Genomic DNA, 27,438 nt, shown 5'->3' on the forward strand with positions numbered 1-27,438 from the left:
AAATTGCATTTTATACTTTGGAAACATCAGGCCTAGAGGCTTAAAAAACGCAAGCGTAGACCTTTTTCAGTCGGGGAAATAAGTTTATTCCTCCCAGGTGTATGCGTGCGTACCATCTGGACTTCCGAGTGGTGAGAAATTCATGACATACAGGATATTGAAAATGTAATAACTTAGCTATAATAAGATGTTGGCTAAGCGAAAAGGGCATGTTTTTTTGTTTAGTAATGGATGAAAAATTTATTTTAGGTGCCCCACGGTACAGAAGGTTACTTGTAAATTAAAGAATTGGTGAACATACGAACAATTAACATAATTCGTTTTTGCTGTAGTGTAGCGTACGTCGACGCAGTACACGACGTAACCGTCGGTAAACTTCGCCTTGAAAATAACTACAGTACACATTTTGGTCCCTGGATGGAACATGATATCACGCGTCTCGACCCAACGTTGAACGATTCGTACAAAGGGATACCGCCAGACAAGTGCGTACCTAGCTATTGTTTAGTAGTAAGTTAGATCGCTGGCAATAATGAATGCATATAAAGTGCATAATATCACTCTGACGTACTCTCACGGTCAATGAAACGTCGCGGTTTTCTAGGCGCTGAAGCTAGCTACGAAGTGAACGCGAACGCTTTTTACTATATATTATATTCCCCGACAAAAAGTACCCGTGTTCCCATCGGTAACCGTCGGTAAACTTGGCCTGGAAAATAACTACATTACACATTTTGGTCCCTGGATGAAACTTGATATCACGCGTCTCGACCCAACGTTGAACGATTCGTACAAAGGGATACCGCCAGACAAGTGCGTACCTAGCTAATGTTTAGTAGTAAGTTAGATCGCTGGCAATAATGAATGCATAAAAGTGCATAATATTAGCCCTCTGACGTACTCGCACGGTCAATGGAACGTCGTGGTTTTCTAGGCGCTGAAGCTATATGAAGTGAACGCGAACGTTTTTTACTGTATATTATATTCCCCGACAAAAAGTACCCGTGTTCCCCTGATAGAGGGGTAAAATTCTACGATGTCGAAGCATATAAAGTTGTGTTGTTGTTTCTTGTCGATGCTCTTAAACCATTCGATGACCGATGAGGTATTTTTCCATTGATTGGTGCGAAGTTTTGATGTAATTTTGCTGTTAATACGATCGAGTATAGTTTTGCTTATCTTGCCTATCTCGGATTTGGTCGGGTTTATTAATCGGCAAGTAGGTTTGTTAGTGAAGTTCGGTTTGTGGTCTTTGAAGGTTATGAAAGCATCTTTATTTGCAGTTGTATCCACTCTGTCAGCGATGTTCAATTTTGTTGCAATACTTTTGTTTTTTCTATGAATCGTCTGTACAAGTGCAGGTTCTGCTTTCTTGTATGATTTGGTGATGTTTTCTTCTAGGAGGTTGTCATACGTCGGTGGGTCTAGTTTGTAGAAATTTGTGGTTTTGTCGGCTGCAATTAAAAGTTTGGGCTCGTTTTCAATTTTCTTGGAGTCGGATTTTAACTTGTTGAGTAGAGGGTTGTCTGCGTTTTTTAATGTTGTCGATTGTATCAGATGGAGTATGTCATCTTCAAATTAATATATATTAAGCCTATACACTTATTAATACTGTTTATTATTACTGTTCATTATTCAAAAATGTAAACAAATTGAAATAGTTTTTAATTTTCCCCACTAATAAATTTGAATACACAACAATACCACACAAATATAAGTGTACAGTACAGTTTACCTGAGCAAACATATTCGAAGAAGGTGTTTCGTCATATTTCCATATTTTTTTAGAATGTATACAAGATGTAAAAAAATGATTATATTCTACTCAAATTATAATAAGATTAAATTCGGTTTGTTGCGTTTGTTCACATAGGGATGGGGGAGATACTCCCGTTGTGCATCTTCATTTACAACCCCCCACCAGCGAAAGGCCGGGAGTTCTAATAGAGTACCTGTAGTAACATATTGAGGCCTACTGTTTCGTAACATAGCCCTTTGTCCACGCTTCTCTCTAAGAAGAATTTAGGGAAACATATATCATACTAAATGGCATCTTCTATATATAAATTTACGTAAGGGCAAAATTCGGTAAATCGCGCGTTATTTCTAGAATGTTTACTCGATGGTATATAAAGTTGGTTAGAATCTAGGTACTGATTTTAACCACCTGATGTAACCCTGTTTACTAATTAAACTGAGTTAGATAATTAGTTATTGACAATTAAAACGAATTTAGGTTCAACGATTTGCCCCAAATAGGGGTGTTTTTCGATCGTGGTATACACTGTCTAATGGATGTCCGTCTTGAAAAATACCCGCAGACAATAATACGAGGATGCTTCGCATTTTTCTATCTCCTCCTACGATAATTGTTTTTAATGGCTGGAAACCGGTTGAACAGCTCGAGTACAGCATCATAATGTTGAATAGGGGTGTTTTTCGATCGTGGTATACACTGTCTAATGGATGTCCGTCTTGAAAAATACCCGCAGACAATAATACGAGGATGCTTCGCATTTTCCTATCTCCTCCTACGATAATTGTTTTTAATGGCTGGAAACCGGTTGAACAGCTCGAGTACAGCATCATAATGTTGAAGACAGGCCGATTTTCTTTAAAAAATAATATTTTGATAGATTTAATATACGTTTATACAAATGTATTGATTTGCGATGAATGGAATATTCCAGTCTCTGTTCCACAAGTGTCTATTCCCTCAGGCGTCGTAAAGGCAAGTACTGTATACTCATAACAGAAATTCGATTCATTTTTTTTTCAATCTGTGCGGTAGAGGTTGGATATAATTTTTTTTTAAACGGATAATGAGCTAGCATTTTCAGTCGCCGTATATTATGTACAAATCTTTATTATTGCAGTTAAACCACCCCCATCATCACCCTTCCCTCACTGGCATGAGTAGCGTTGTTAAGCCAGTAGAGGATAGGCCAACGGTGCATCACATGCCCTAAACGCAGAACAACTTTGGTGGGTAGGGTAGGAACCAACTTAAGTATGAATTGGCTCTAAGAAACAATTGAAAACCATTAGGCCTACTATTTAAGTTGAGTTAGATAATTTAATATTTATTGACGATTAAATCGAATTTATGATTTTCCCCGAATAGAGGTGGTTTTCACAAATTGTTTTACATTATATAAACATACACGTCGTAGTGATGTATCGTTACATGTACTGTACTATTTCAATCGACTAGGACGGTGATAGTTTCAACAAAGTATTACATCGCAATGTTTTACTGTGTTTAGTGGTATATTATTTGTAAAACATGAAAACAATTAATATTTCGTTACTAAATGGACAAAGAATATATTTAAAAAGTGTTCCTCTTTGCACCCATCCTCTTCCCCATCCCCTTCCCCATCCCTCAGCCCTAATGTTACATACAAAACACAAATTAAGTTTGTTTAAATTTGACTTAAACAATTGGTCTCATTTTCTCAAGTTTCTCATTCGGAAGTAATTCCCAGGGTGCTAATTTTAGTTGAGTACATAAATCACAGTGTCTATTTATTCGTTCCTGTAAACGACATGTATTATTGTCCTGCGGTACGTACATTTGAAATCGCCAGTTTTTTAACGCTGAAATTATTATGTATTCGAGAACCATCTGTGGGCATGACCTAGATGGTACGCGAGCGAAGCGAGTTGTTATCAATTATGCATATGCCATAATGGCTTTGATAATTATCGTAACATATTTCACTAAAAAATTAACAAGCTTCGACTTAGATTTGATTGGCTGAATCTTCGGTAACTGTTGTGAGTCGCTGATTGGCTGACGTGGCAATGTCCTTCCACTTCCGTATTTTGAACTACCTGTACAGCGACCGTTGCTGCATCAAATCCATTATGATATCTATATATAAATTTACGTAAGGGCAAAATTCGGTAAATCGCGCCTTACTTTTAGAATTTGTACTCGATGGTATATAAAGTTGGTTCGTACTTTCGGTATTGATTTTATCCACCTGATGTAACCCTGTTTACTAATTAAATTAAGTTAGATAATTAGTTATTGACAATTAAAACGAATTTAGGTTCAACGATTTGCCCCAAATAGGGGTGTTTTCCGATCGTGGTATACACTGTCTAATGGATGTCCATCTTGAAAAATACCCGCCACAAAAATGCGAGGAGGCTTCGCATTTTCCTATCTCCTCCTACGATAATTGTTTTTAATGGCTGAAAATCGGTTGAACAGCTAGAGTACAGCATCATAATGTTGCTATAAAAATACTATTTTGATAGATTTAATATACGTTTATACAAATGTATTGATTTGCGATGAATGGAACATCCCAATCTCTCAGTCTGCCAGAGTTTGGTTTAACACAAGTAGGTAAATTTATGAGCCCTTGGTTTAACACATGCGGTAGGTAAATATATGGGCCCTTTAAGAATAAACTTGCAATACTTTGACAATACTGTAAATACCTATTAACTATTGTTGGTCCTCATTTGAATCGAACATTCGGGCTAACATTTCTTTCTGTGAATGTTCATACTGTTAGATTTAATATAAAAATATATACAAATAAACTTTATTACTGAAATTGTGGATAGGCTCTACTGTTAGATATATAAACACATTATTATATACAAATAAACTTTATACTGACAGTTGTAATATAAAAATATATACAAATAAACTTTATTACTGAGATTGTGGTTAGGCTCTACTGTTAGATATATAAACACATTAATTACCAATAATATAAACGTCGTAGTGGTGTATCGTTACATGTACTTTAATATTTCAATCGATTATGACAGTGACAGTTTTAACAAATTATTAAATCGCAAATGTTTTACTGTATTTAGAGGTATATTATTTATAGGCCTATAAAACATGAACAAAATATTTCGTTACTGAGTGGATAAAGAATATATTTAAAAATTGTTCCTCTTTGTACCTATCCGCTTTCCCATCCCTCAACCCTAATGTTACATACAAAACACAAAGTGGGTTTCTTTAAATGAGTCCAAATCAAAAAATTGGACTCATTTTGTGATAAGTTTCTCCTTCGGAAGTAATTCCCAGGGTGCTAATTTTAGTTGACTACATAAATCATCGTGTCTATTTATTCGTTTCTGTAAACGACAATGTATTGTAGTCCTGTGGTACGTACATTTAGTGAAATCGCCAGTTTTGTTACGCTGAAATTACTGTGTATTCGAGAACCATCTGTGGACACGACCGAGGTGGTACGCGAGCGAAGCGAGCGTACCATCTAGTATATATAATATACATTACATTAATGCATAAATTACAAATGCACATTGGCCTACCTGTTGTGTCAATGAAAGTGACAAAAAGTACTGCTAAAAATAGGACAACGTGAATGTTTTCCATTTTCAGTATCCCGGCTTCTTCAATATTACTCTTCTAATAGTTTGCTTGCTAGACAAAAATTGCAGTTGAGAGTCTCAGCGAAGCACATCCGACAAATGCCAAATCGTTATGAAGACATCGAAAACAGGCTGTAATATTTTATCGGCCTACTGACTGAGGGGCTGACTATTAATAAAACACCAGGAGAGTTTCTCTTCCATTCGATTGGTTAATTTCATACCACGTGCTGTTGAGTATTTTATTTACTTGGATATACATCTTTAAGTCGGTGGAACACTTAAAATATATCCTTCAAAATAACAAATACAAAATAAAAATGGGAAAAATAATTATGGCGAAAATCAAGATAAACAATACAGTAATAAAATGAATCAAACCATTAACCCACCCCATCCCCCATTTACAATTTAGTTAATACAGAAATATAGAAATCATTACAAAATCTGCTCGATTTAAACTATACAAAAAGAATTGTTCAATCACAAGTAATGGTGAAGAGGAACAAGATAGACAAACATAAAATAAAATCAGATAAAATTATATTGAAATTCAATTCAAATTCAAATTTATTCACCTCCCTTATGGGAACATAGTAAAACAGCAAATTGTACAATTTTAAAAATCACATTTGATTTAAATTTCACACGGTCCAACAAAAAGAAAATCAAAAGGTTTTAAAAAATTAAATAAAGTATCAACATCATTGTGAACAATGGCAGACTTCAAACTATCACAAATACCATGATCCACAGATTTACACATTTATAAAAGATTATGACAGTGTGCATTATTAAAAACAATATTACAAACAGAAAAATCGTTGCTTTGTATATTACGTGATTTTTTTAAACTTTATTTATTCATGAGACTGATGTATATTATATAGCACAGTCCGTTCAATCAACATTGATTGTTTTTACAGAAGTTGGTGATATTAAAAAATAGTGATAATTAATAAACATTATATAAATACAAAAAAAAAAGGAAAGAAACATTGCAGCAGAATCACGTCCTTCAGACACCTACTCTATTTAGGGGACACCATACTGGTGCCTACCGCGTAAACGGGACCCTCATCCTCTTTTATAGGGATTTTACATACAAAAATAACTTCACTTTTATTTTAAAATAATAAGCTATGCATATATTAAACACTTTATAAATAGCCATACAACATTCGTATTTATTTTGATCAGATAAAGGTGACCAATTAATTGGTCTTAAGGCATCATTACTACGTGTGTCCCATGTTAGACAACACAATTCGAGATGTCAGTTACTACTACCGTAAAACCTTGAAAAGAAGCCCATGGGCTTCTTTTCGAGGTTTTACGGTATTTCCCCAAATAATATTACAGTAACTCAAGTGAGGTACTACATTACAGTTTGCAATATTTCTTTTTATTTTTTTATTTTTGTGGATAATAATATTTACATCGTCTGAGCATACCCACCCAGTCCTTTTAGAGCTTTACCGCGAATTATTCAATTTGATTTCTCCATGATAAATTTTCGATAAATATATATTTTAATGATGAATTGTATAATTTATATTTATTGATCTACATCTGTAAGTCAAATAAGAAACATATAAAAAAGAAATATAAAAAGAAATATATGTATATTATATATTATTTAATTAATTTTCAGAATTTCACCCGGGCGGTTCAAAAGTAATGTTTGGCGCCTGTGGTGTTATATACTGTAAATGCAAACTTCTAAGTTTCCTACTAATAATTAAACATTTTATTTCTAATACTATGATTAAACGTATCAGTACCACGTTGTTTAATCCACTTGAATCAACACATTCTGTAAATCCTTTGTAGTTTATTGAATGTTCATTCAAAATCCAGTTTAAATACTTCATACTATTATACTATAGTATGACGACCTCTTTCTATTCGTCCAATAGCAGCAACAAAAGCCACAGCAATCATAAAGCAGATTGATTTGTACACATGCGCAACCGGTCGTAATGTATTGTTTTGTACTTAATGAATGAACATAAATGGGACAAGGTGAATAAACTGGAATCTAACTACTATTACACGTGATTAGTTTTAATTACTTAAAAAATAAAATGTGTGCTATACAACACTTATGACAGTGCTAAATAAGACAGTTGAAGAAGTCCCGAAGAAAACAAGAAACCAAAATGCTCATCCCTAGGATGGTGATGAAAGACTACAACAGCTTATAAAAGAAAGAAAGAATATTAACAAAAGCACAGTTACCTACAAAGAAGAGGAGATCAAGGCTATGCAGAAAGCAATTAAGATAAGGGTGAAGGAACTACGGAATGAATATTTGTATGAAGAAGCAAGCAAGTTAAATGAAGCCCACCAAAATAGAAAAATATTTGATTTATGGAGAAAAGCTAAGGAGCACGGTGATGTTATAAGAAAAGCACCAAAGCCTATAAAATGTCCTGGATTACGTGAACACTTTAAAGATCACTTTAATCCAGACCAATCTAGCCTTAAAATCCCAGATGAAATTAGCACACCTCCAGAATATATTATCAACCTGAGACAACCAGAATTTGAGATAGACAATGAACCTCCGTCCAAGAAAGAAATTATTGATGCAATCGGACATCTAAAAGGTCGCAAAGCTACCCTAGATGTCGCTTCTGAAATGTTGCAAGTCGCCACAGAGAACCCAGTATTCGTCGACCATGTACATAGACTGTTTGAGGAAATTTGGAGAACGAAAGAAGTACCAAGTGATTGGGGACTGTCCAAATTAACAACCATTTGGAAAAAAAAGGCAGTCCACTTGATCCATCAATGTATAGAGGAATATCGATTGGGTCTACATTTTCAAAGATACTTATGGTTATCATTCTTTCACGTTTTTCCATCTTTTATGAAAGTCAACTTCTACGCACACAGTTTGGATTCAGGTCCAACAGAGGTTGCAATGATGCTATATATGTAATCAAGCAGATCCAGGAAATTGCGTATCGCTCAAATCGCAAACTCTATACATGCTTCATTGATTTAACAGCAGCATTCGACCATGTGAATCGTAATCTTCTTTTCCTAAGCGTTCGTAATAGGTTTCACTTAAACCAGTCTACTACTATGATTGACATTATACAATCACTGTACAGCTCAACGAAAGCATACCTTGCTGAAGACGATCCGAGTGATGATAAGTTCGAAACATCTTCTGGGGTGCGACAGGGTGGTATTGAGAGTACCAGCATGTTTAACCAATATTTTGATTACGTTATTAGAGTGTTCAAACAACGCTGTAAAGATGCTAGTTTGGATGGCCTAATGATACAATACCTAATTCCTATTGAAGCTACAAATCGTGCTCAAAGATGTAAAGCACCATCAAGGGGCATCTATGACGACTTTGAAAGTGGCTATGCTGACGACTTTGCTGTAAGCTCCTGGTCACAAGAAGAACTGCAAACCATTGTGAACATCTTGAATAAAGTTTGTCTGGAATTTGGTCTAAGAATTAGTGCCCCCAAAACAGAAACCATTATATGGAACTGGAAAGAGGAAGTTGAAGAATACCCAAGATGCATCATACAAATTGGCGGCGTACACATTAACAACGTAACACACTTTAGATACCTTGGTGTATGGGCTACCTACAATGATGGTCATATTGGAGATCAAGAAGTAAAATACAGAATCAATTCAGCCAAAGGAGCATTTGCAGAGAATAGGGCATTGCTTACCAACAGAACGATCCACCTACAAACAAGAATGATGTTTCTTAATGGTCTAGTTAGGAGTAGACTCACCTATGGTTGCCATGCTTGGAGGGCAACAGGAAGTGAAATGTCCAAACTTAGCACAACATACAAAACCTTCCTAAGAAGAATGCTAGTGAATGGCTTTCAAAGAGTCTGCCCACCAAACCATGTAGACATATCCTCAGATGAAGAAACAGATGAAAACTATATAGACTGGCGTTACGTAATTGATAATGACGATCTCTACAAAATTACTGGCTGTCAACCGCTAGAAGAATATGTCTACAAGCAACAATTCAACTGGATCGGACATGTAATTAGAAAAGAAAATGAAGATCCTACAAAAATTCTTACTTTTCACACAACACAAAGTAAACGAAGAGGTCGGAAGATACCATCAGTACTTGATAGAGTTGTACAACAAAGTCAACTTACTAGATGCAACTTCATTAGAGCCTGCTTCAACAGAAATTTATAATTCCCAGCAATGTTTTAACTGTATATATGAAGTTGTTTTGTGACTGTGTAATTTGGTAGTAGTCACTCTCATACTGTAGGCCTACATTTAAAAGTAACACATCCAAATGCCAACTTCAAGTCAATGGCTACCAGATGTCTCTGTGAGACGGTTATTTGAACCAGTACCAGTACCAGTATAACAACAATTTACTTACTAACGACATCTAAGGATTATCACGGAATATAATTTATATATGATTTTTTACTGTAAACAATTTAACGTATCGTTGCCAACTGCGTCCGCACTATTTAGATAATTCATCTATCTTTTTAAACCACCAGTCAGCCTACCAAAATGCTAATTACAAATTAGCATAACACAGCAAGTGCTATGTTTATGTCTTCCTTATATTGCCACTCATTTTGTTTCGATCATAATGACGTGAGAGGTTGAACTGTGATGCTAGGAATTTGTGCAGTAACAATTATAAATTAGATTTAAACGAGTTAGACGAGTTATATCCGCACAATAAAGCCTGTATTACGTATGCTAATTACAATTTAGCATAATAGAGCAAGTGCTCGACATGCCAGTCGTAATGTGCAATCTTCACTTTTATAACGATGCATGTCATCCCCGATGCTATATTGCTATTCTTTTTAGTCGCGTGCAACGCGATTCTACAGCTCACTTTGTCGGTCGGTTGGTCGGTTGGTTAGTCGGTAAACACTAACTTGAGCACGCGACTGCAGCCATGTATATGGCCTTGTTTTGTTTCGTTCGTAGTCAATGGGTCTTCAGAAACGAGAGAGTAAATCGTTGATATTACAATTTCTGAATAAATATGTGATGACATCACAAATTAAAGTTGGCATGCAATAGAACGATATTTAACTACGACAAAGTAAATATAAATATTTGGTGATATAAAAAAAAGAAAGAGTAAAGCATTGATATTACAACTTCTGAATAAATATGTGATGAAATCACAAATTAAAGTTGGCATGCAATAGAACGATATTTAACTAAGACAATGTAAAAGTGCTCAGAGTATGTTATTTTAATTTAACAAGTGACAAACCTTCTTGATTCTTGATATTCACATACATAATTATATTGTGGCCTATAAACAGGCTATTACAATTAATGTTACAAAATTATACACAAATGTCAACCTATCTATTGATAAATGTACAAGATAATTATTTACCTGTTCTTACAATTTCAATATATTGTTATTAATGTAAACATCCTCTTCTGTTAGCTGTACTGCGCGTGTGCGTAAGAAATAAATAATACTAAATATAGCCTTTTAATAAACGTAGAAAATAAATTAACTTTATATAGGTATAATCAATAGTTTGTGACATTATGTCAAAATCAAACAATAAAGTAGATGCATGCATGTACCTGCCAACTCTCACGCATAGAGCATGAATATTTTAATAATGTTATATATAGGCCTATATATAAATATAAACAAATGGAAATGATAAAATGTAATACAAGAAGAACATCAATGTTGTATTCTGGTAAACTAAATAAAACAATTAAAAAAGACGTGGATCGATTAAACAATGAAATCAAAACCTTAGAAGAGCAATATTGCGTAAACAGTATGAAAAAATAACCGAAATGATCCAAATTAAAAGAAACGAACTAGAATCAATCTATGACATTAGAACACGTGGCTCACTGATTTGATCCAAAGCCCGTTGGATAGAAGAAGGAGAAAAAAGCACGAAATATTTTCTTAATTTAGAGAGGAGGAATTATAATAAAAAGCATATAACTAAACTTACAACAGATAATGGAGACATAAGTAACCCCGACGATATAATAAATGAAGAAAAACGATTCTATGAATCATTATATAGTTTTAAGGCGAAATAACAATGTCAACCCTGCTGATATTTTTGACACGATACACATAGATAAAATCAATAAAGATGATGAATTTATATGTGACCAGCCCCTTAGAGATACTGAATGTTTAGAAGCATTAAAAACGATGGATAACAATAAAACCCCTGGGACAGATGGTTTTCCTGCCGAGTTTTATAAACTATTTTGGTATGATATAAAAGATACGCTAATTAACGCTTACCATTATTTTTTCCAATCCGGGTTTTTAAGTATCTCCCAGAAACGAGGGGTGATATCACTTATACCGAAAAAAGATAAATCTCCGCTATTATTGAAAAACTGGCGTCCTATCTCGCTTTTAAATGTAGATTATAAAATCGTAGCAAAAGCCATTGCGACTCGTTTAAAAAGTGTGCTGCCATCAGTAATTAATCCTGATCAAACGGGCTTTCTTAAAGGCAGATATATTGGGGAAAACATGAGATTAGTCTATGATGTAATAGAATATGCAGAAATGCATAACAAGCCAAACTTACTGTTTTTTGTAGATTTCGAAAAGGCTTTCGATAAGGTGAAATGGGACTTCCTTGATATGTCTCTTAAGAGATTTGGTTTTGGTAAAAATATGATAAATTGGATAAATATATTATATAAAGACATTGTTAGTTGTGTTATAAATAACGGGATAACCTCAACATTCTTTAATTTAAAACGAGGCCTACGTCAAGGATGTCCTTTATCCCCATATCTTTTTATAATTTGTGCAGAAACACTAGGTAACATGGTACGTCAATCAGACACATTTAAAGGTATAGAGTACAATAATGTAGACATAAGAATTAGTCAATTTGCAAATGACACTGTGTTTTTTCTCAAGGACCAAAACTCAATTAAACCAATTATAGACATACTTGATGAATTTTCTATATATTCTGGACTCAGAATTAATTATGAAAAAAGTAACATTATGAGAATAGGATCGTTAAGAAACTGCGACTATAAAACGCCATCTGAGAAAAGTATTTCATAGACCAAAGGCCGAGTAAAATACTTGGGTGTTAATATTTCTTGTAATTTTATTGATATTTTCAGATAAAGCTAAGGATGCTGAACAATTATTAAATATTTGGAAACAACGCTCGCTTACTTTATTTGGAAAAGCAACTATTATTAAGTCACGGTTTCTCCCGATATTCACGTATGTTTTCTCAAATTTACCTGACCCACCCGATTGTTTCCTTCAAGATATTCAAAGTAAAATATTTAAATTTATATGGAACGGAAAACCCGATAAAGTCAAAAGAAAAGTCATCCTTAACCATTTTGACGAAGGAGGGTTAAACATTCCCCATATTAAGAGTTACTGTACATCTCTCAAATCATGTTGGGTGAAAAGATATCTTGATGGAAATCAATCCAAGTGGAAAGTGTTTTTAAAAAGTAAGATTAAAGAGGTTGGAGGAAATATTGTTTTCGAAACCAACTTTTCTAAATCTTCAAAAATATTAAAACAATTTGAAAGGTTCCATAAAGATATACTCTCTGCGTGGAGTGAATACAATTTTGTAGAACCGTATACGATAGAGGACATCTTAAATCAATCTTTATGGAACAACTCATGTTTTGATAAAAGAGAATTTAAAGTTGAAAAAAATTGGTTGGTTAAAAATGTAAACTATGTAAAAGATATCGTGAACAAAGAAGGGAAAATATTAGAACTAGACGAATTTAACCATAAATATAATTTTAAACCAAACTTCTTATTATATCACCAGATTGTAAATTCAATTCTAAAGCTCTGGAAACAGAAATTAATTGAACAAGGTGTAGACACAACTAATGAAGTTGAATCTAAATTACAGACATTTATTTCTTTGAAAACGAGAAATTGTCATTATATCTATAAACACATTATATTAAAAAATGTTGAAGAGCCAATTGGAATTGAATCCAAATGGGAAAAGGAGTTTGACAACAAACTTGATTGGAAAAACCTTTTCTCAAATTGACACGACTGTACAAATGACACCAAGCTCAAAAACGTTCAATTTAAATTTATTCATCGTATAATTTATACAAATACAATGCTCTTTAAGATGTCAAAGGTCGATTCACCAATGTGTAGTTTTTGCAAGGAAAGGCAGGAAACACTGCTACATATGTTCTTTGAATGTGATCTAGTAAAGAAAATATGGGAAAATGTAAAACAATATATGTAGGCCTATCGAAATATCAACAATAACTTAATTATCACCAAAGAAAGTATATGTTTGTAACCTTGACGTCACGTGCGGTTCTGGGAGTCAAAACGAATTAAACGCGTTCACAAAGGTATAGATATAAATAATGTTTATTCAACACGGCAATGAAACGAACGATTTGACAAATTGGTAAAACGATTGGTTGAATGGTCGAACAATTGGTTGAGCACACAATGGATAGATGTTGAACGAACACACAGCAGTGGAACGAACGATAGATCGAACGGTTTAAACTGTAAATTAATGGATAATTAAAGCCGTCATTGTAATTAAATAATCAATTGGTATAACAATTGGAACATCTAAGCTAAATAGCTCAACAATCATATTAAACTAGATTTATAGAAAATGATCGATTCATCATTACTGTATTACCATTACTTCAATTTAACAGTAGGCCTAGCCTAGGCCTAGATTATAGTATAATTGAGTCAGTAATTTGTAATTATCTAGTAGGCTACAGTTAAATGATACAAAAGATTATATTATCTAAATATAAAGCATCATAAACTTACATCTGTTTCTTCACCAGAACCTATAGATTACAGTACATATTTTTAACTATCAGTGTATTTATCTAGGCTATGAACTATCCCAAAGAACAACTCTGAGAAAATCTGCCCGTTACTATGGCAATCTGACCTTACTAGGAGAAAAGTCACCTCTTGCTCACCAAACATGAAATAGAGGGCGACATTATACTATTCAAAGTTAACAATGTTTTGGGTTTGGAAAAACACACAGTGATGCAAACATTCTAATTTTAATTACAAAGTGGTACATATTTAGTTGCAAAATCAAAGAACAATTACTTAATTTTAATCACTTAGGGCCTAATGCACATTTACCAAAAATACAAGGCAACCATATTATTATTTACAAAATGATTTTTATAAAGTGTATTTTTGCGATACATTATTTTTTTTTTCTTTTAATTCATTACTCTCTTATTTTTGAGAGAGTATTATATCGTGTTTCTTATTTGTTTAATAGTTACGTTACCTTTATCTATTAATTTTGTATTATGTAGGCCTATGTGTTGAAATGAAATAAAAAATAAATAAATAAAAAAAAAATTTATAAACAATTTATTACATTAACCTAAGCTTATTTTCATAAAAATTTGAAATTAACGTTTATCCATGGGAACAGGCGTAAGGGCACAAGGCACAACAATTGTCACAAGTGACTGAAAGAAAACTATAGTTGAGAACAAGTGTTAAACGGGATCGTACATTTTTGTTGTATATTGTTAAGTTTATCCTATTCTTTATCACTGTGCTCAAGTATACCAAAATGACTATAGTTGAGAACAGTGTTAAACGGGATCGTACATTAATTTTATTTGTTGTATATTGTTAAGTTTATCCTATTCTTTATCAATGTTCTCAAGTATACCAAAATGACTATAGTTTGAGGAAATGGACGAACCCATTTGCTATGGCTTCTCTTAAATCTTAATAGGCCTACAGTAAATACATTCGATAGTCAAATTCTATGGGCGGCCATTAGGGCCAAAATAGACAAACGTTGCCGTACGAACAATTCCGCTCCCGTAAGGCAAACTAATGGCGTTAAAGACATAATTCCTCGAGTGACAACAAATATTGCCGTACGGACACACACACACATTGCCATATGAACAAATTGCCGTATGGTTAAATTGGCGTAAGGACAAAAATTGGCGTAAGGACAAAAATTGCCGTAAAGGACAAAATTGCCGTAAGGACAAAAATTGCCGTAAGGACAAAAATTGGCGTACAGTCTAACTAAATATAAACGTTGAGGGCAGCATAGTATTTTAAAACCACGTGACTGAAACCACTCTGTGTCCAGTCCTGCTGGGGATTAAAAACATAATCGATCATTGAAGGCCTGTGTCAAGCCATGTCTTACTTATGGTTTTTATGGTATTAGAAAATAAATATTTGTGAGAAAACGGCGGATTGCTCCTGGGAGTCACTTTGGTGGGATTATACTAGGGTACCTCCTTAGTCGTCCAGTATAAGTTAGAGTAGGACCGCTGGTCCCGTTTTTACTCGGCATTTATCTTTTAAATCTGAGTGTAATAACTCAATTACGTTTTTTTTTATATATAGTGAAATTTGATACTGTATTTGTGAGAAAACGGCGGATTGCTCCTGGGAGTCACTTTGGTGGGATTATACTAGGGTACCTCTTTAGTCGTCCAGTAAAAGTTAGAGTAAGACCACTGGTCCTGTTTACTCAACCCTCATCTTTTAAATCTGAGTGTAACTCAATTACGATTTTTAATATTATAGTGAAATTTGATACTGTATTTGAGAACAGTGTTAAACTACATCGTACATTAATGTTATTTGTTATATTGTTAACTGTATTCTTTGTTCTTAATAATTGTACTAAATTATTAAGAAAGAAACAGTAGTAAGCATAACATTTCCCCACTCCTACATTAGCATGGTAGGACATAATGTAATGGTCGCAGGTGGCTCAACTTTATTTATTACTGCAATGGGATGGACATGGTCCTACTACCACCTTACCATCCAATAGGATTCCAGTAAATTTCCTTTAGGGCCTACTACCATGCCAATCAGAATTCAGTCCCCTTAAGTTAACAAGGAAATCAGCCTATCCGAATATACCAGTAGACTTCGTCGTACAGTCGTACTGTGGTAATAGTTGAGAATTCTCAATAGTCAATTTGGTATATTTTATATACCTGGCAGGACTGGACACAGAGTGGTTTCAGTCACGTGGTTTTAAAATACTATCCTCAACGTTTATATTTATTTAAACTGTACGCCAATTTGTCCTTACGCCAATTTTTGTCCTTTCGGCAATTTTGTCCTTTCGGCAATTTTTGTCTTTACGGCAATTTTTGTCCTTACGCCAATTTGTGTCCTTACGCCAATTTTTGTCCTTACGCCAATTTAACCATACGGCAATTTGTTCATATGGCAATGTGTTTGTGTGTCCGTACGGCAATATTTGTTTGTCACTCGAGGAATTATGTCTTTAACGCCATTAGTTTGCCTTACGGGAGCGGAATTGTTCGTACGGCAACGTTTGTCTATTTTGGCCCTAATGGCCGGCCATATATTTTGGCCCTAATGGCCGCCCATAAACTTAAGCTCCAGTCCTACTATCTGATTTTTTTTTTTCGTCTTCCAAAGGGACACTGTATTGATTGATGGAAAGTGCCTGTTTCCAGTCACCTTTAGGGTCAAATCTATTATTTTAACTGCTCCCTTGTGTATAAAAAAGAGAAAATATTTGAAACCAGGTTGTTGCAAGGTGAACTTATCTTAAACCCGGAAATTACTTTGACCGGGAAGAATTGAAATTGAGATGAAAATCTAATGTTGAAATCATAAATTTTGTTAAAAAACTCTTTATAACATCTTCCTAAGATAGAAATATGGAACAATAGCGTCGATGTGAACACTAATGTTATCAAATCTACGTTTCGCGGTACATCTCAGATAGATAAGGTAAGTATCTAAGGCGGAGATTTGTACCGAAGTTTTTGCATTGTGCTCGCCTATGTCAGAATTAACCATAATTTATATATAGATGTATAGTTAATATATTAAATAATGGGTTAAGAATCATAAAATCTGCATTGGGGCTATACGTGCCATTTTTCTGATAAATTACTTTTAAAAATTACAATTAATTTTCTATAATGTAAACTTTGATGTAATATAATACCAATGTGCATTGCTAACTCTACAATACTAAAATTCAGCAGCTGCTGCTGCCAAGACATATCTATTTGTTCCATTATTGTTATTCCAAATACCAAAAAATACATGCTGTAGGCATATTGTAAATAAGAGCAGAATTTAGTGAAAATATGTTTTATTTACAGATTCAAATCTAGTTCAGTATTTAACAAACATTCTTAATAAAGAAACAGGCGAACATGACTCTGAAATACTTGATACTCTAGTTTATAATCTTATAATATATACATATTGATTTAATATGACGACGTTCTGTGTGCAAAAGACATAAAAATCTGAAGTGTAACTGTTTAAAAACGTCGCGTTGCAATGGTAGATTTGTCCTCTTCGTTACAGTAATGGACAAATGATTAAAGTCGGTGATGTTCTTCCAGCTTTGCCTCATTAATGCATTGACCACAAGACTATAGAGTAAAAAATAATAGTGATTTAAATATATATATATATTATGTAGACTACGTAACTTGTAGTGAGTTGGAATACGCGTCTGGACGCTGTCAAAAATACCGCAACAAACGTTTTTCTTTAAATGCCGCGCGGTGGGTATATACATTATAATATGTAGCCACATTTCGTAACTGAAGTAGTTTTATTCGTTAGTTGTGCCTATTTTGATCAGAAGATAATTAATAGATCGGGTAATAAAGTAGGCCTAAAACTGCAATTTTATTAGTTAAGTCGCATCTGGTATTAAACCTATAGCCTATTATTTTATTTATAGAGTCAGAGTAGTTTTTTTTAGTGAGAAACTCGCCAATTACCGTCGTATAGATAGTAGGCCTAGTTCATCATTCTCATTTGAGTGAGTCTTAATGAGTGAAGTAGAAAATTAATTTAGTTAGACAACCTTAGTCAGGATTGAACCCTGGACCTAGGATGGGAAGTCCCTAACAACCAAGCTACAGCTCCACTACTAACTGGTCTATATACACAACGTTTTGGTATACCTTTAACTTCATACTGGTCTAGTAGACATACTTCTACATATGTGCAAACACAAACTGTAATTGCTTATGCCATTACATTTAGCAGAGCAAGAGACTGAAAATAATTTAAAAAAAATTTAATCAGTATTGAAAATATAAGTGACAATTCAACCGTTTTCAGAGCAATAATTTAATAATTTTAGAAATAATGATCAACAAATAGATATTATAATTTTGTTGATAAGAAGAAAGATTGGATTTTTGAGTTGTCAAAAATTACAATAAAAAAAGAACATTACACCAAGAAATTACAGTAATAGGTTATAATTGTCGTTTGGAAGTGAGTTTAAAAAATGGGGAAAGTTATTAATAAACACATGCTTTCCTGCATTTGGTTTATATTTCTTATGAAGCAGTCTATCAGATCTGCATAGAGTAAATTCATCGTTATCAGAATAATTAAAATGTGTATGCCATTACACATACGACGGCAACCTGTAATAAAAATATAAGCAATAAGTAATTTAGGGGTGGAGTTGTGGCTTGGTGGTTATGATGCTTGGCTACAACTCCAAAGGTCCTGGGTCAAAGTTCCATCACATGTCAGGATTTACAACTCCACTCCCAAAGACTTGTAATAAGACTTTGTTTATGTAGAGCATCTTGTGTATATGTTTGTCTTGTGAACATCTGAGGGTCCCTTATAATGCGTTGCGTCCAAGTTCAATGCGAACGTACAGCTAGGGGAAGCCCCGAAAAAAGCGCAAAATTGAATGCTTATTATAGCTCAATATTTATTTACATCAATTATTAATTAATTATTTGTTTATATAAATATAAATAGGTATTGATACAGTTGGGTGGGTGGCCTAGAAAAAAAATCGGTTGCTAAAATGTATACTACAGTACACAGTTACCACAGTTAGTGTACTAAATTATTATTAACATATCCATTTTTTTAAAAAAGCTTAAGGGTGTCAAATCCAAGATGGCCACCAATACGTAAAATATCCAATAAATGTAGCATATTGGACAAAGTAACACCCATTATGAATAATATTTTAAGTTAAAATTAATGCCATATGGGTTCTCTGCTATATAAGAATTATTATAAACCTAAATTCATCAGTATTCTGACATTTTGAATTTCAAGATGGCGGCCATTTTTAAAAAATGGATTAAATTTCTTATTAAAACGTGTGTAAGTTAAATTAGATTGAAATGACACCAAATGATATGCCTATGACAACAACATGGTGATTAACACAAAATGTTGACCACCAGGAGGTCTACAGTACAGTACACTTCTTCATATTAAAACATCTCATAAACTTCTTCAGTTAAATGACAACTAACTCTGGCAAATGAAATATTTCTAATCAGTGAGCTGTGTTGAATGCGATACAGTAAGTTGACCTTCCTTCGTTCTCTACCATTGTATCCATCAAACTTCAATAGACTGATCTGTGATCCCAACAAGCTTGTTCAGAAACAAATCAGCAAAAGTAGGCCTACTGCAATACCCCATTTCACCGCCAAATACTCATACTTTCTTATACAGTGGGAAAGCCACTTCGCGTTTTGACCGTTAAATCGTGTAAAATCGACTTACTTCCGCATTGACGATTTTGAAGCGCCACCTATCGTTGAAAACTGAAACCACGATTTTTCGTCGCCTAGCAAATAAGTGCTGTTTTATTTTAAGCTCTCATGAATATTTAAGAACCGCCCAACATTACCTATTATGGTAAAAGCATTTCCTAATAAGTATAATTGAATAACCAATCGGTTTCCTTCAAAGAAACCGAAGCTAATACAATACATTCGGCGACTGAAGTCGGGACTCGTGAAATTTATAAATGTGGTACGATTTGACTACTGTTTTGTTGTCCATTTTCTGAATAGTCGGAGGTGCATCCCAACAAATTAAAACAATTATAATCAATTGTTTTATCAAGAATAATATTAGTTTAATCGAGTATGATATATTTCTATCCTGTTCAAAATTTGTTGGTGTATTCTCAGGCCTCGAAAGGTAGGTACATTTTCTAGCTGTGAGCGTGGTTTCGGCAACGCGAGACACGTGTGTCAGTATAGGCGATAGCGGGACGCGATTTTTTTTTTCGTACATAAGTTGGGGACCCCCTCATGAAACGTCACAAAATAAACATGAATAATTCATCAGTTAAATGTTCTTGTTCCGTGTGCACCCAAGCGTATAGCAACAAGAAGTGATTACACAAGTGCGGTACGATTCTAGGCCTATCTCCGCGCTGTTGTTGCGGCGTGCGATTTCATAGAATAGCGGCGTTTTGTGTGGATTGTCGAAATAATCAGCCTTTAGTTTATGATAGTGTTTTTAATATAATTTATTACTAAAGAATTACGTGTTAAAATTATAGTTTCTATTAATACTATTAGGCCTAGGCCTAATTATTAGTCTCTAAACATATGTCTATTCTAGTAGAGCTGTGTGTGTGTGTGTTATAGGTATGACACAATCCGAGTAATAAGTCAGCAAAATTAAACAATAAACATTACACAAAAATACAGTTTTTATTCTCGTGGGTCTAATCTTCCCATCTCATGTGTTCATATACGCGCATTTTTAAAGTTCCTTTGAGTACATGCATTGTTTGATAATAAAATAGCAGAATTAAAAAAAATACAGTACACAAAATTATACACATTCTTTATTCTTGTGGGTCTAAGCTTTCTTTGGGCTATGTCCAATGAATTACTACTTAGTTTAATGTCTTGCCTAGCTGTCGATTAGCCTCGACTCGACACATTTTGTGTGAAGAAGAGTGCGCGAAGGCAATCGCGTGAATTGACTTAGAATCCTAGGCCTGCTGTAGAAAGTATCGTATCGCAGTTGGGTAATCGCTTCTTGTTGCTATACGCTTGGGTGCACACGGAACAACACATTTAATTGATGAATTATTCATGTTTATTTTGTGACGTTTCATGAGGGGGACCCCAACTTATGTACGAAAAAAAAAATCGCTAGCGGGACGTGTGTTGTACTGTGTTGATGCTGATCCGATAGTCGTTAAGTTGTACTGATTACGAGTATCATTGGTCCTGGCCGGCCTAGCCTGGTGATCTGATCCCCCCCAAAAAATACTTTTTTTCAATCAGTATTAATATTATTATTTTATTTTTCATTTATTATTTGATTTATTAGGCTCAATAGGTGCCTAGCTAGGCTACTAGTAGGCCTAGATTATTATAAATAATAATAGCAAATACTGTAATATTAATTAATAAAATACAGCTTCCATTTGACATTAACAATTTTTTTAAATAATATTTATTATTTTTTCTGACACTTTCAGGAATCGTTGATGATGCAGAGTTCTTTGTCTTTGTGACTTCAAACTGAGAGTGAACTGGATAAAAAGATGACACCGGTACCTACCGACATTGTCATACCCAAACTATAATTTAATTATTTAAAACAAAATATTGAATTACAAATATATGTATGTTGCAGAGGATTTAGATGAATTACAATACAAATATTTATGTTGTACCTACTACACTATACTCTGTAAATTATGTTATTGTCATGTGGTAGACCTTAAAAATTGAATATTTATTGTATGTTAGGCCTATTTTATATTTTATTAATACTGTATTAGTTTAATATTACTATTAATTTATATTATAGAGTAGGCCTACTAGTTTGTACATGTTTTTACCTAAAAAAAATGAATAAATAATTTGTTATTCAATCTAATTGCTTGTTTGTTCATCAATAACAAAACAATTGTAAGCAAGTATATAACAGTTCTTGTTAGCCGGTTATTTCAGGTCATATTATTAATATTAGCTAGGCCCGACGCGCCCGATCACAACGTCACTAAGTGACTTTCCGCCCCTGGAACAATCGCTCGCTAATAGGGCTAGGCCTCGGACTCGTATAAAAGCTATTATAATAGTTATGATAAATATTCCTCAACTAAAATGTATACTGTGATAAATAAACAAGTAATAATATACGTTGTATTGGAATGTATTTATTTATATGAATTCTTATACGCGGACAATTATAAACATCGCTTATATCGTTCGCTATAAATAAATTCATAAACACGATGACGATGTGTTTACAAAATGGCGGTTTCGCTAGTTTTCGATGGAACAAATAGTGGTACCTTTAGTTTGAATAGTCGGAGCTGCATCCCAACCACCGAATTTTGTATCTTAATATCGTATTCTGTAGATTATTAATTTTTCTAACAGGGATTTTAAATTCAGGACTGTTCAATTTTTCTAAATATTTTATTTTAACGATTTTCTAGGGTACAATTTCGGAAAAAAGACATTGGTTGATTTTGCCGTTAAATTACAGATTATCGTTTTGTTCAAATACATTTAATTTTACACGACAATATATTAAAACCATTTATGAATTTATTTCACTAACAATATTTTTCCGATAATCAGCTAAATTTACAAATATTGTGTTTTTCCAACACCCTAAAATTTAGCAATTTTGAACTAAATTAGAAAAGTAGGGCGCCCTCTCCGAGTCAAAATTTGACACGATTTGTCGACTGGCTGTCCCACTGTTATATACAGTACTGTAATTTGATACGACAAAGAATCTCTATAGGAGTCCTCTTTTACTTTGATAAGTTTGTCCCCTGCATTCATCGTCATATATATTTTTGCCAATATTCGTCCTTTTCTTAGGATCCCATATAGACAGTTTACCTTCTACGAGACTTTCACCAATGCCTCAAACATTTTCTCTCCAATGTCATCATGCCATGGCCAACAAACAACTCTGTGAGAATTGCAGCATTCTTCATTAATCGGGATATCATCTCTCTTTAAATGCTGGCTTTCAAACTCATCAACTAGATTTGCCAGCTCTGATGAAATCATTAATTTGTGTTATTCCAATGACACCACGCTCAATGACCTTGATCAATTGATGTAAATCCAGCAAGTCCCTTTGTCACACATACATGTCTTCTCCACTCCAATATCTGTAATTTTTTTCAGTAATCTGTTGAAAGTGATACAGCGGAAGTAACCGGCCATAGAAATATTTGATAAAAGCATGTGTACTTTCCATGTGTGCAGATGTCTTGTGTCTCAGACATATACTGTATGGGATAGTTTACCCACATCATTTAGATTTCGTCGACTCTCTGTATTCAAGTTAATATCTTTATGAACGGCGTCTTTCAAACAAAATGATACGTCACTTAGAATCTCTTTCTCTGTCTGCATTTTTCCTAGAAAAGTGTCAGAAGTTGTAGAGAGAAAGCAGAGTTAGTATGTGCTTCTGTGACGTCCTTTAGAGATGTTTTCCATTTAAGATATTTGTGTCACTGTTGTATAGGTAATACAAGTTCAGTTTCAACAAAAGCACTGGCCTCAACACTATTTTCACAATGCTACATGTCAAAAAGTCATATAATTCACCAAGTCGAAATAAGAATTGCTTCTTGATGTCATCTCTGTCCACCTCCACTCATCTCGGGCAAGAGTCATCACCAGGTATTATCTTGTCTTTCTCCAGTAGGCCTACATGAGTTTTTATACCACAACCATGTGCACTCAAACCAGTGTATAATGGTGGTCCATCTGTAGGGGGTACATATCTAATGAAATCGGTTGAGATTGTAGAAGATGAGAAGTGGAGTTAATGCTGCCTATGAAGCTTGTGAATGAGCTGCTGTATCTTTATTTCCTTCAAGCTTCTGCCAAAAGTTAACAGGTTGAAAACTTACCAACCATACTGGTGACTATGGCCCTGAAGGTTCAGACATTGCATGAATTACATGACCATAACGCATTTATTATTTAATATCATATTTATACAGGATTTCACAATAAGGTATAAATACAGTTGTTTTTTCCTGTCTGAGATACAAAAATTGAAATACAAGTTTCACTTTTATGAAAAAAAATGAGATCTATAATTTAGATTTAGAAGTAATTGTAGTTGAATATTTGATATCAATGTAAGTTGTTCCATTCTTTTGCAACTCCAACTGAACGATCAGGTAATCTAAGAGTCATAGTGGGGTATTATATTATCTATTATAAAGAGAACATATAAGAGGCATTGACAGCCTTATATTTTGACAATCCTATGAGAAGTGACTATTTTAGAATATTGTGTACAAACAACAAACATTATTTAAAGAATTTAATTTTTAGTGGCGGCAATTTTGAAATTCAAGATGGCCGACAGATTATCGCTTTACATAGTTAAGATTGTATAATGGGTAATACCATCAAAACGGACTTTTTCCACATCCATAATTTGTGTTACTGGTGATATTCTGATTTTAAATAGGGTTATTTGAATGTTGGCGGCCATCTTGAATTTGGTCCTTTAAATGTCTTTAGAAAAAATGGCAACAAATTTTTTTTTTCATTACTTATATTATGAAGATATGAAATAAAAAATATACACCACATTCATATAAACGACATAACAGCCTACACTACACCTACAGACCAGTATTTGAACTTCAAATCAAATCATCCTCTTGAGCATACGCTGAGTGTCGTTAATACATTAGTGGACAGATGCCAAACATCGTAACAACACAGCAGAGCAAAATAGAAGAGATGAATCACATAAGAAAGGTACCTAATATTTGTGAAGATCACATTAGTACACCCAAAAGATAAGATTAAGTCGGAAGACACAAGTGGAGTAGTGTATGGTGTCCCCTGTATGAATTGTAACCAAATATACGTACATAGGATAAACCGGTAGAAAACTGGGAACAGCTCCTCCAACGTTCGATCGCCCACAAGGGCTGGTACAATTAGATTTAATGACAGAATAGTGGAGCTAAATTGCGATCTTGAAAGACTTTTCAGCGACAAGCAAAATACCCTGTTTTGGAAACATAGAGGTCTATGGAAAGATTTCTCGCACTTTCTACATGCAGACGGAATTCACATGAGCCATTACAGCACACCTGGTCTCCCTACGGGCATGTGTAAATATATGAGGAGCATACGAGGAGCAATACTACAAGCAGAAAAGAACTAAAAAGGCCAGTATGTCACACACATGTTAATTAACATGTGATTCAAATTATCTTTATAAAATGACGTTGTTCATCTCTAATTTGTTCATAATAACAAACTAAACAAGGATTGACAACAATTTCTGTGTGTTATCATCTTCGAAGATAGTTTAATCATGTAACTCATGGTGTTATTGGTCCAATGTTTGATATTGTTTATTCACGGCATTCTATACCGTGTTTGATTATGTAACTCATGGTGTGTCTATACTACCATGTTTGATATTGTTTACTCACGGCATTCTATGCCGTGTTTAATTATGTAACTCATGGTGTGTCTATACTACCATGTTTGATATTGTTTAACTCACGGCATTCTATACCGTGTAACTCACCCAAGCGGGTTAATGAGAAAACTTACCAACCAAAGTAATTCATGTGTTTTTCTTTAGGGGCAATGCCAAAAGCAAAGTCAAAATGCCGCTCATAAAGTGCGCCAGTGGCATCAGAGAAACAGGTAACAACAAAGAGGCACCGTACAACAAGAGCTGCGGTGACCACACAGATAGAGCTGACTTACGAAATTGACTATGCCAAACTGGCAACCGAAATGGCGAAACACATGGGAGACGCACATCACAACTCCACCAACAGTTCGAAATGTCACGGACCCGATGACAAAATCTCTGGACATCGTACAAGACGAACAGGCAGATGTGTTTGTACCTATAATGGATTCTATTGCACTTGGGTCAGGGCTTTCCTCTGCCATAAAGACAAAAATTTGGAATGACCAATACATGGAACTTAAGTCGCTTTTAATGTGTGTCCATTGGAGATAACCTACTTAAGATAGATCAAGGGCAAAAGAATGTAACATTGAGTATCCTGGAGTGGCACCGGACCTTTTTAGTTTACATGGCAGTCTACACGGAAAAATTCCCGGAGGAGGGTCGTAACCTAATGAAATACGCCAGTAATATTTTAGAGCTGCACGCAAGCTGTACAAATGGGGCCTCATGGCGTGTATACGACGAGAAATTCAGGCGAGCTCGTCAGGGACATACCCTGCGCTTGGAGGCTCTCCATACAGAACTGATGCTGAAGTTGGTGACATGCCAAACGACACCTACGAGTTATACTCCAAAGCCTGTGAGCAACCAGCCCTTTCGATCACGCGTCCCGAGTTGGGGGTACCACTCGGGAGGGCCATGTGCAAGCCAGCCGTGCGCGTATAAACACACCTGTCCACGTTGTGAACTCTCACATCCACATTTTCCCAAAACAACGTTTCAGACCGGGAGGACAGTTTCGCCAAAACGACGGGAAGGGAATCCCTTTCGAAAACCCAGCAGTTAGGCAGGCAAAACCCAGTACTGCCAACACCGGTAAAAGCTAATCAGTTAGCTCACTATCTTTCAGGCTACATACCACACCGTGCTAACATTATTATTTCAGGTTTCACACAAGGCTTTAAATTGGAGTGCATTAATCCACCCTCACCAAACATTGCACCCTAGCCCACCCAGTCCAAGTTGAAAACTTTATTTTCAAAGGCATTCAACGAGGCCGGTTAGCAGGTGCATTCACTTCACCGCCGTTCAGTAATTTTGTGGGGTCACCCTTAGGCGTGATTCCCAAGAGTGAGGTCGGAAAATTCAAAATCTGTCTTATCCAGTAAATTTTGGCATTCCTACAGAAGCCTCAGTCGTCACTTACGATTCGATCGACTGCGTGCTGAAGCTTATCTTAAAATATGGTAGGCATTGCCTGATGGCCAAAACAGACATAGAAGACGCGTTCAGAATAATACCGATTATTATCTCTTGGGTTTTACATAGGATAACCTTTATTACTACGAGGAATGCCTGCCAATGGGGTCCAGTAGATCTTGTCAGGTATTCGAAATGTTTAGCTGTGCGTTAATATGGATTATGAAAACCAAATTTAACATAATTGATTCGTCTCATATTTTGGACGATTTTTTCTTTATAGGTTCCACTGGCACAACGGATTGTCGCGAAGCAATAACCAGGTTTCTGTTTCTTTGCAGTATAGGGGTTCCAATAAAAGAATCGAAAACAGTGAC

General features: G+C 34.6%; 2 protein-coding genes and 1 long non-coding RNA gene across 5 annotated transcripts in view; all 3 read right to left on the reverse strand.

The window, feature by feature from the left end:
• The window catches only part of LOC140039650 (uncharacterized), a 95,645-nt gene extending 90,156 nt beyond the window's left edge, over window positions 1-5,489 (reverse strand). For both annotated transcript variants that reach the window (XM_072085273.1, XM_072085271.1), the window contains exon 1: window positions 5,311-5,489. In XM_072085273.1, coding sequence (XP_071941374.1) covers window positions 5,311-5,374 — 64 coding nt within the window. In that variant the 5' untranslated portion in view covers window positions 5,375-5,489. The remainder of the gene's footprint in view (window positions 1-5,310) is intronic.
• Window positions 5,490-13,464: 7,975 nt separating this feature from the next.
• On the reverse strand, window positions 13,465-15,243 carry LOC140039651 (uncharacterized). Its single transcript, XR_011842541.1, has 2 exons — window positions 14,198-15,243; window positions 13,465-13,915 (listed from the first exon to the last, which is right to left on the reverse strand). It is a non-coding gene; the product is annotated as an uncharacterized lncRNA (long non-coding RNA).
• A 2,347-nt stretch (window positions 15,244-17,590) lies between these two features.
• Window positions 17,591-27,438, reverse strand: part of LOC140039652 (uncharacterized) — a 35,869-nt gene continuing 26,021 nt past the window's right edge. For both annotated transcript variants that reach the window (XM_072085275.1, XM_072085274.1), the window contains 2 exons: window positions 18,361-18,454; window positions 17,591-17,817 (listed from right to left, as the gene is read on the reverse strand). In XM_072085275.1, the coding sequence (XP_071941376.1) occupies window positions 18,369-18,454 (86 nt within the window). In that variant the 3' untranslated portion in view covers window positions 17,591-17,817; window positions 18,361-18,368. The remainder of the gene's footprint in view (window positions 17,818-18,360; window positions 18,455-27,438) is intronic.

The sequence above is a fragment of the Antedon mediterranea genome, chromosome 2 (genome assembly GCF_964355755.1).
Source record: "Antedon mediterranea chromosome 2, ecAntMedi1.1, whole genome shotgun sequence".
Classification (NCBI taxonomy): Eukaryota; Metazoa; Echinodermata; class Crinoidea; order Comatulida; family Antedonidae; genus Antedon; species Antedon mediterranea.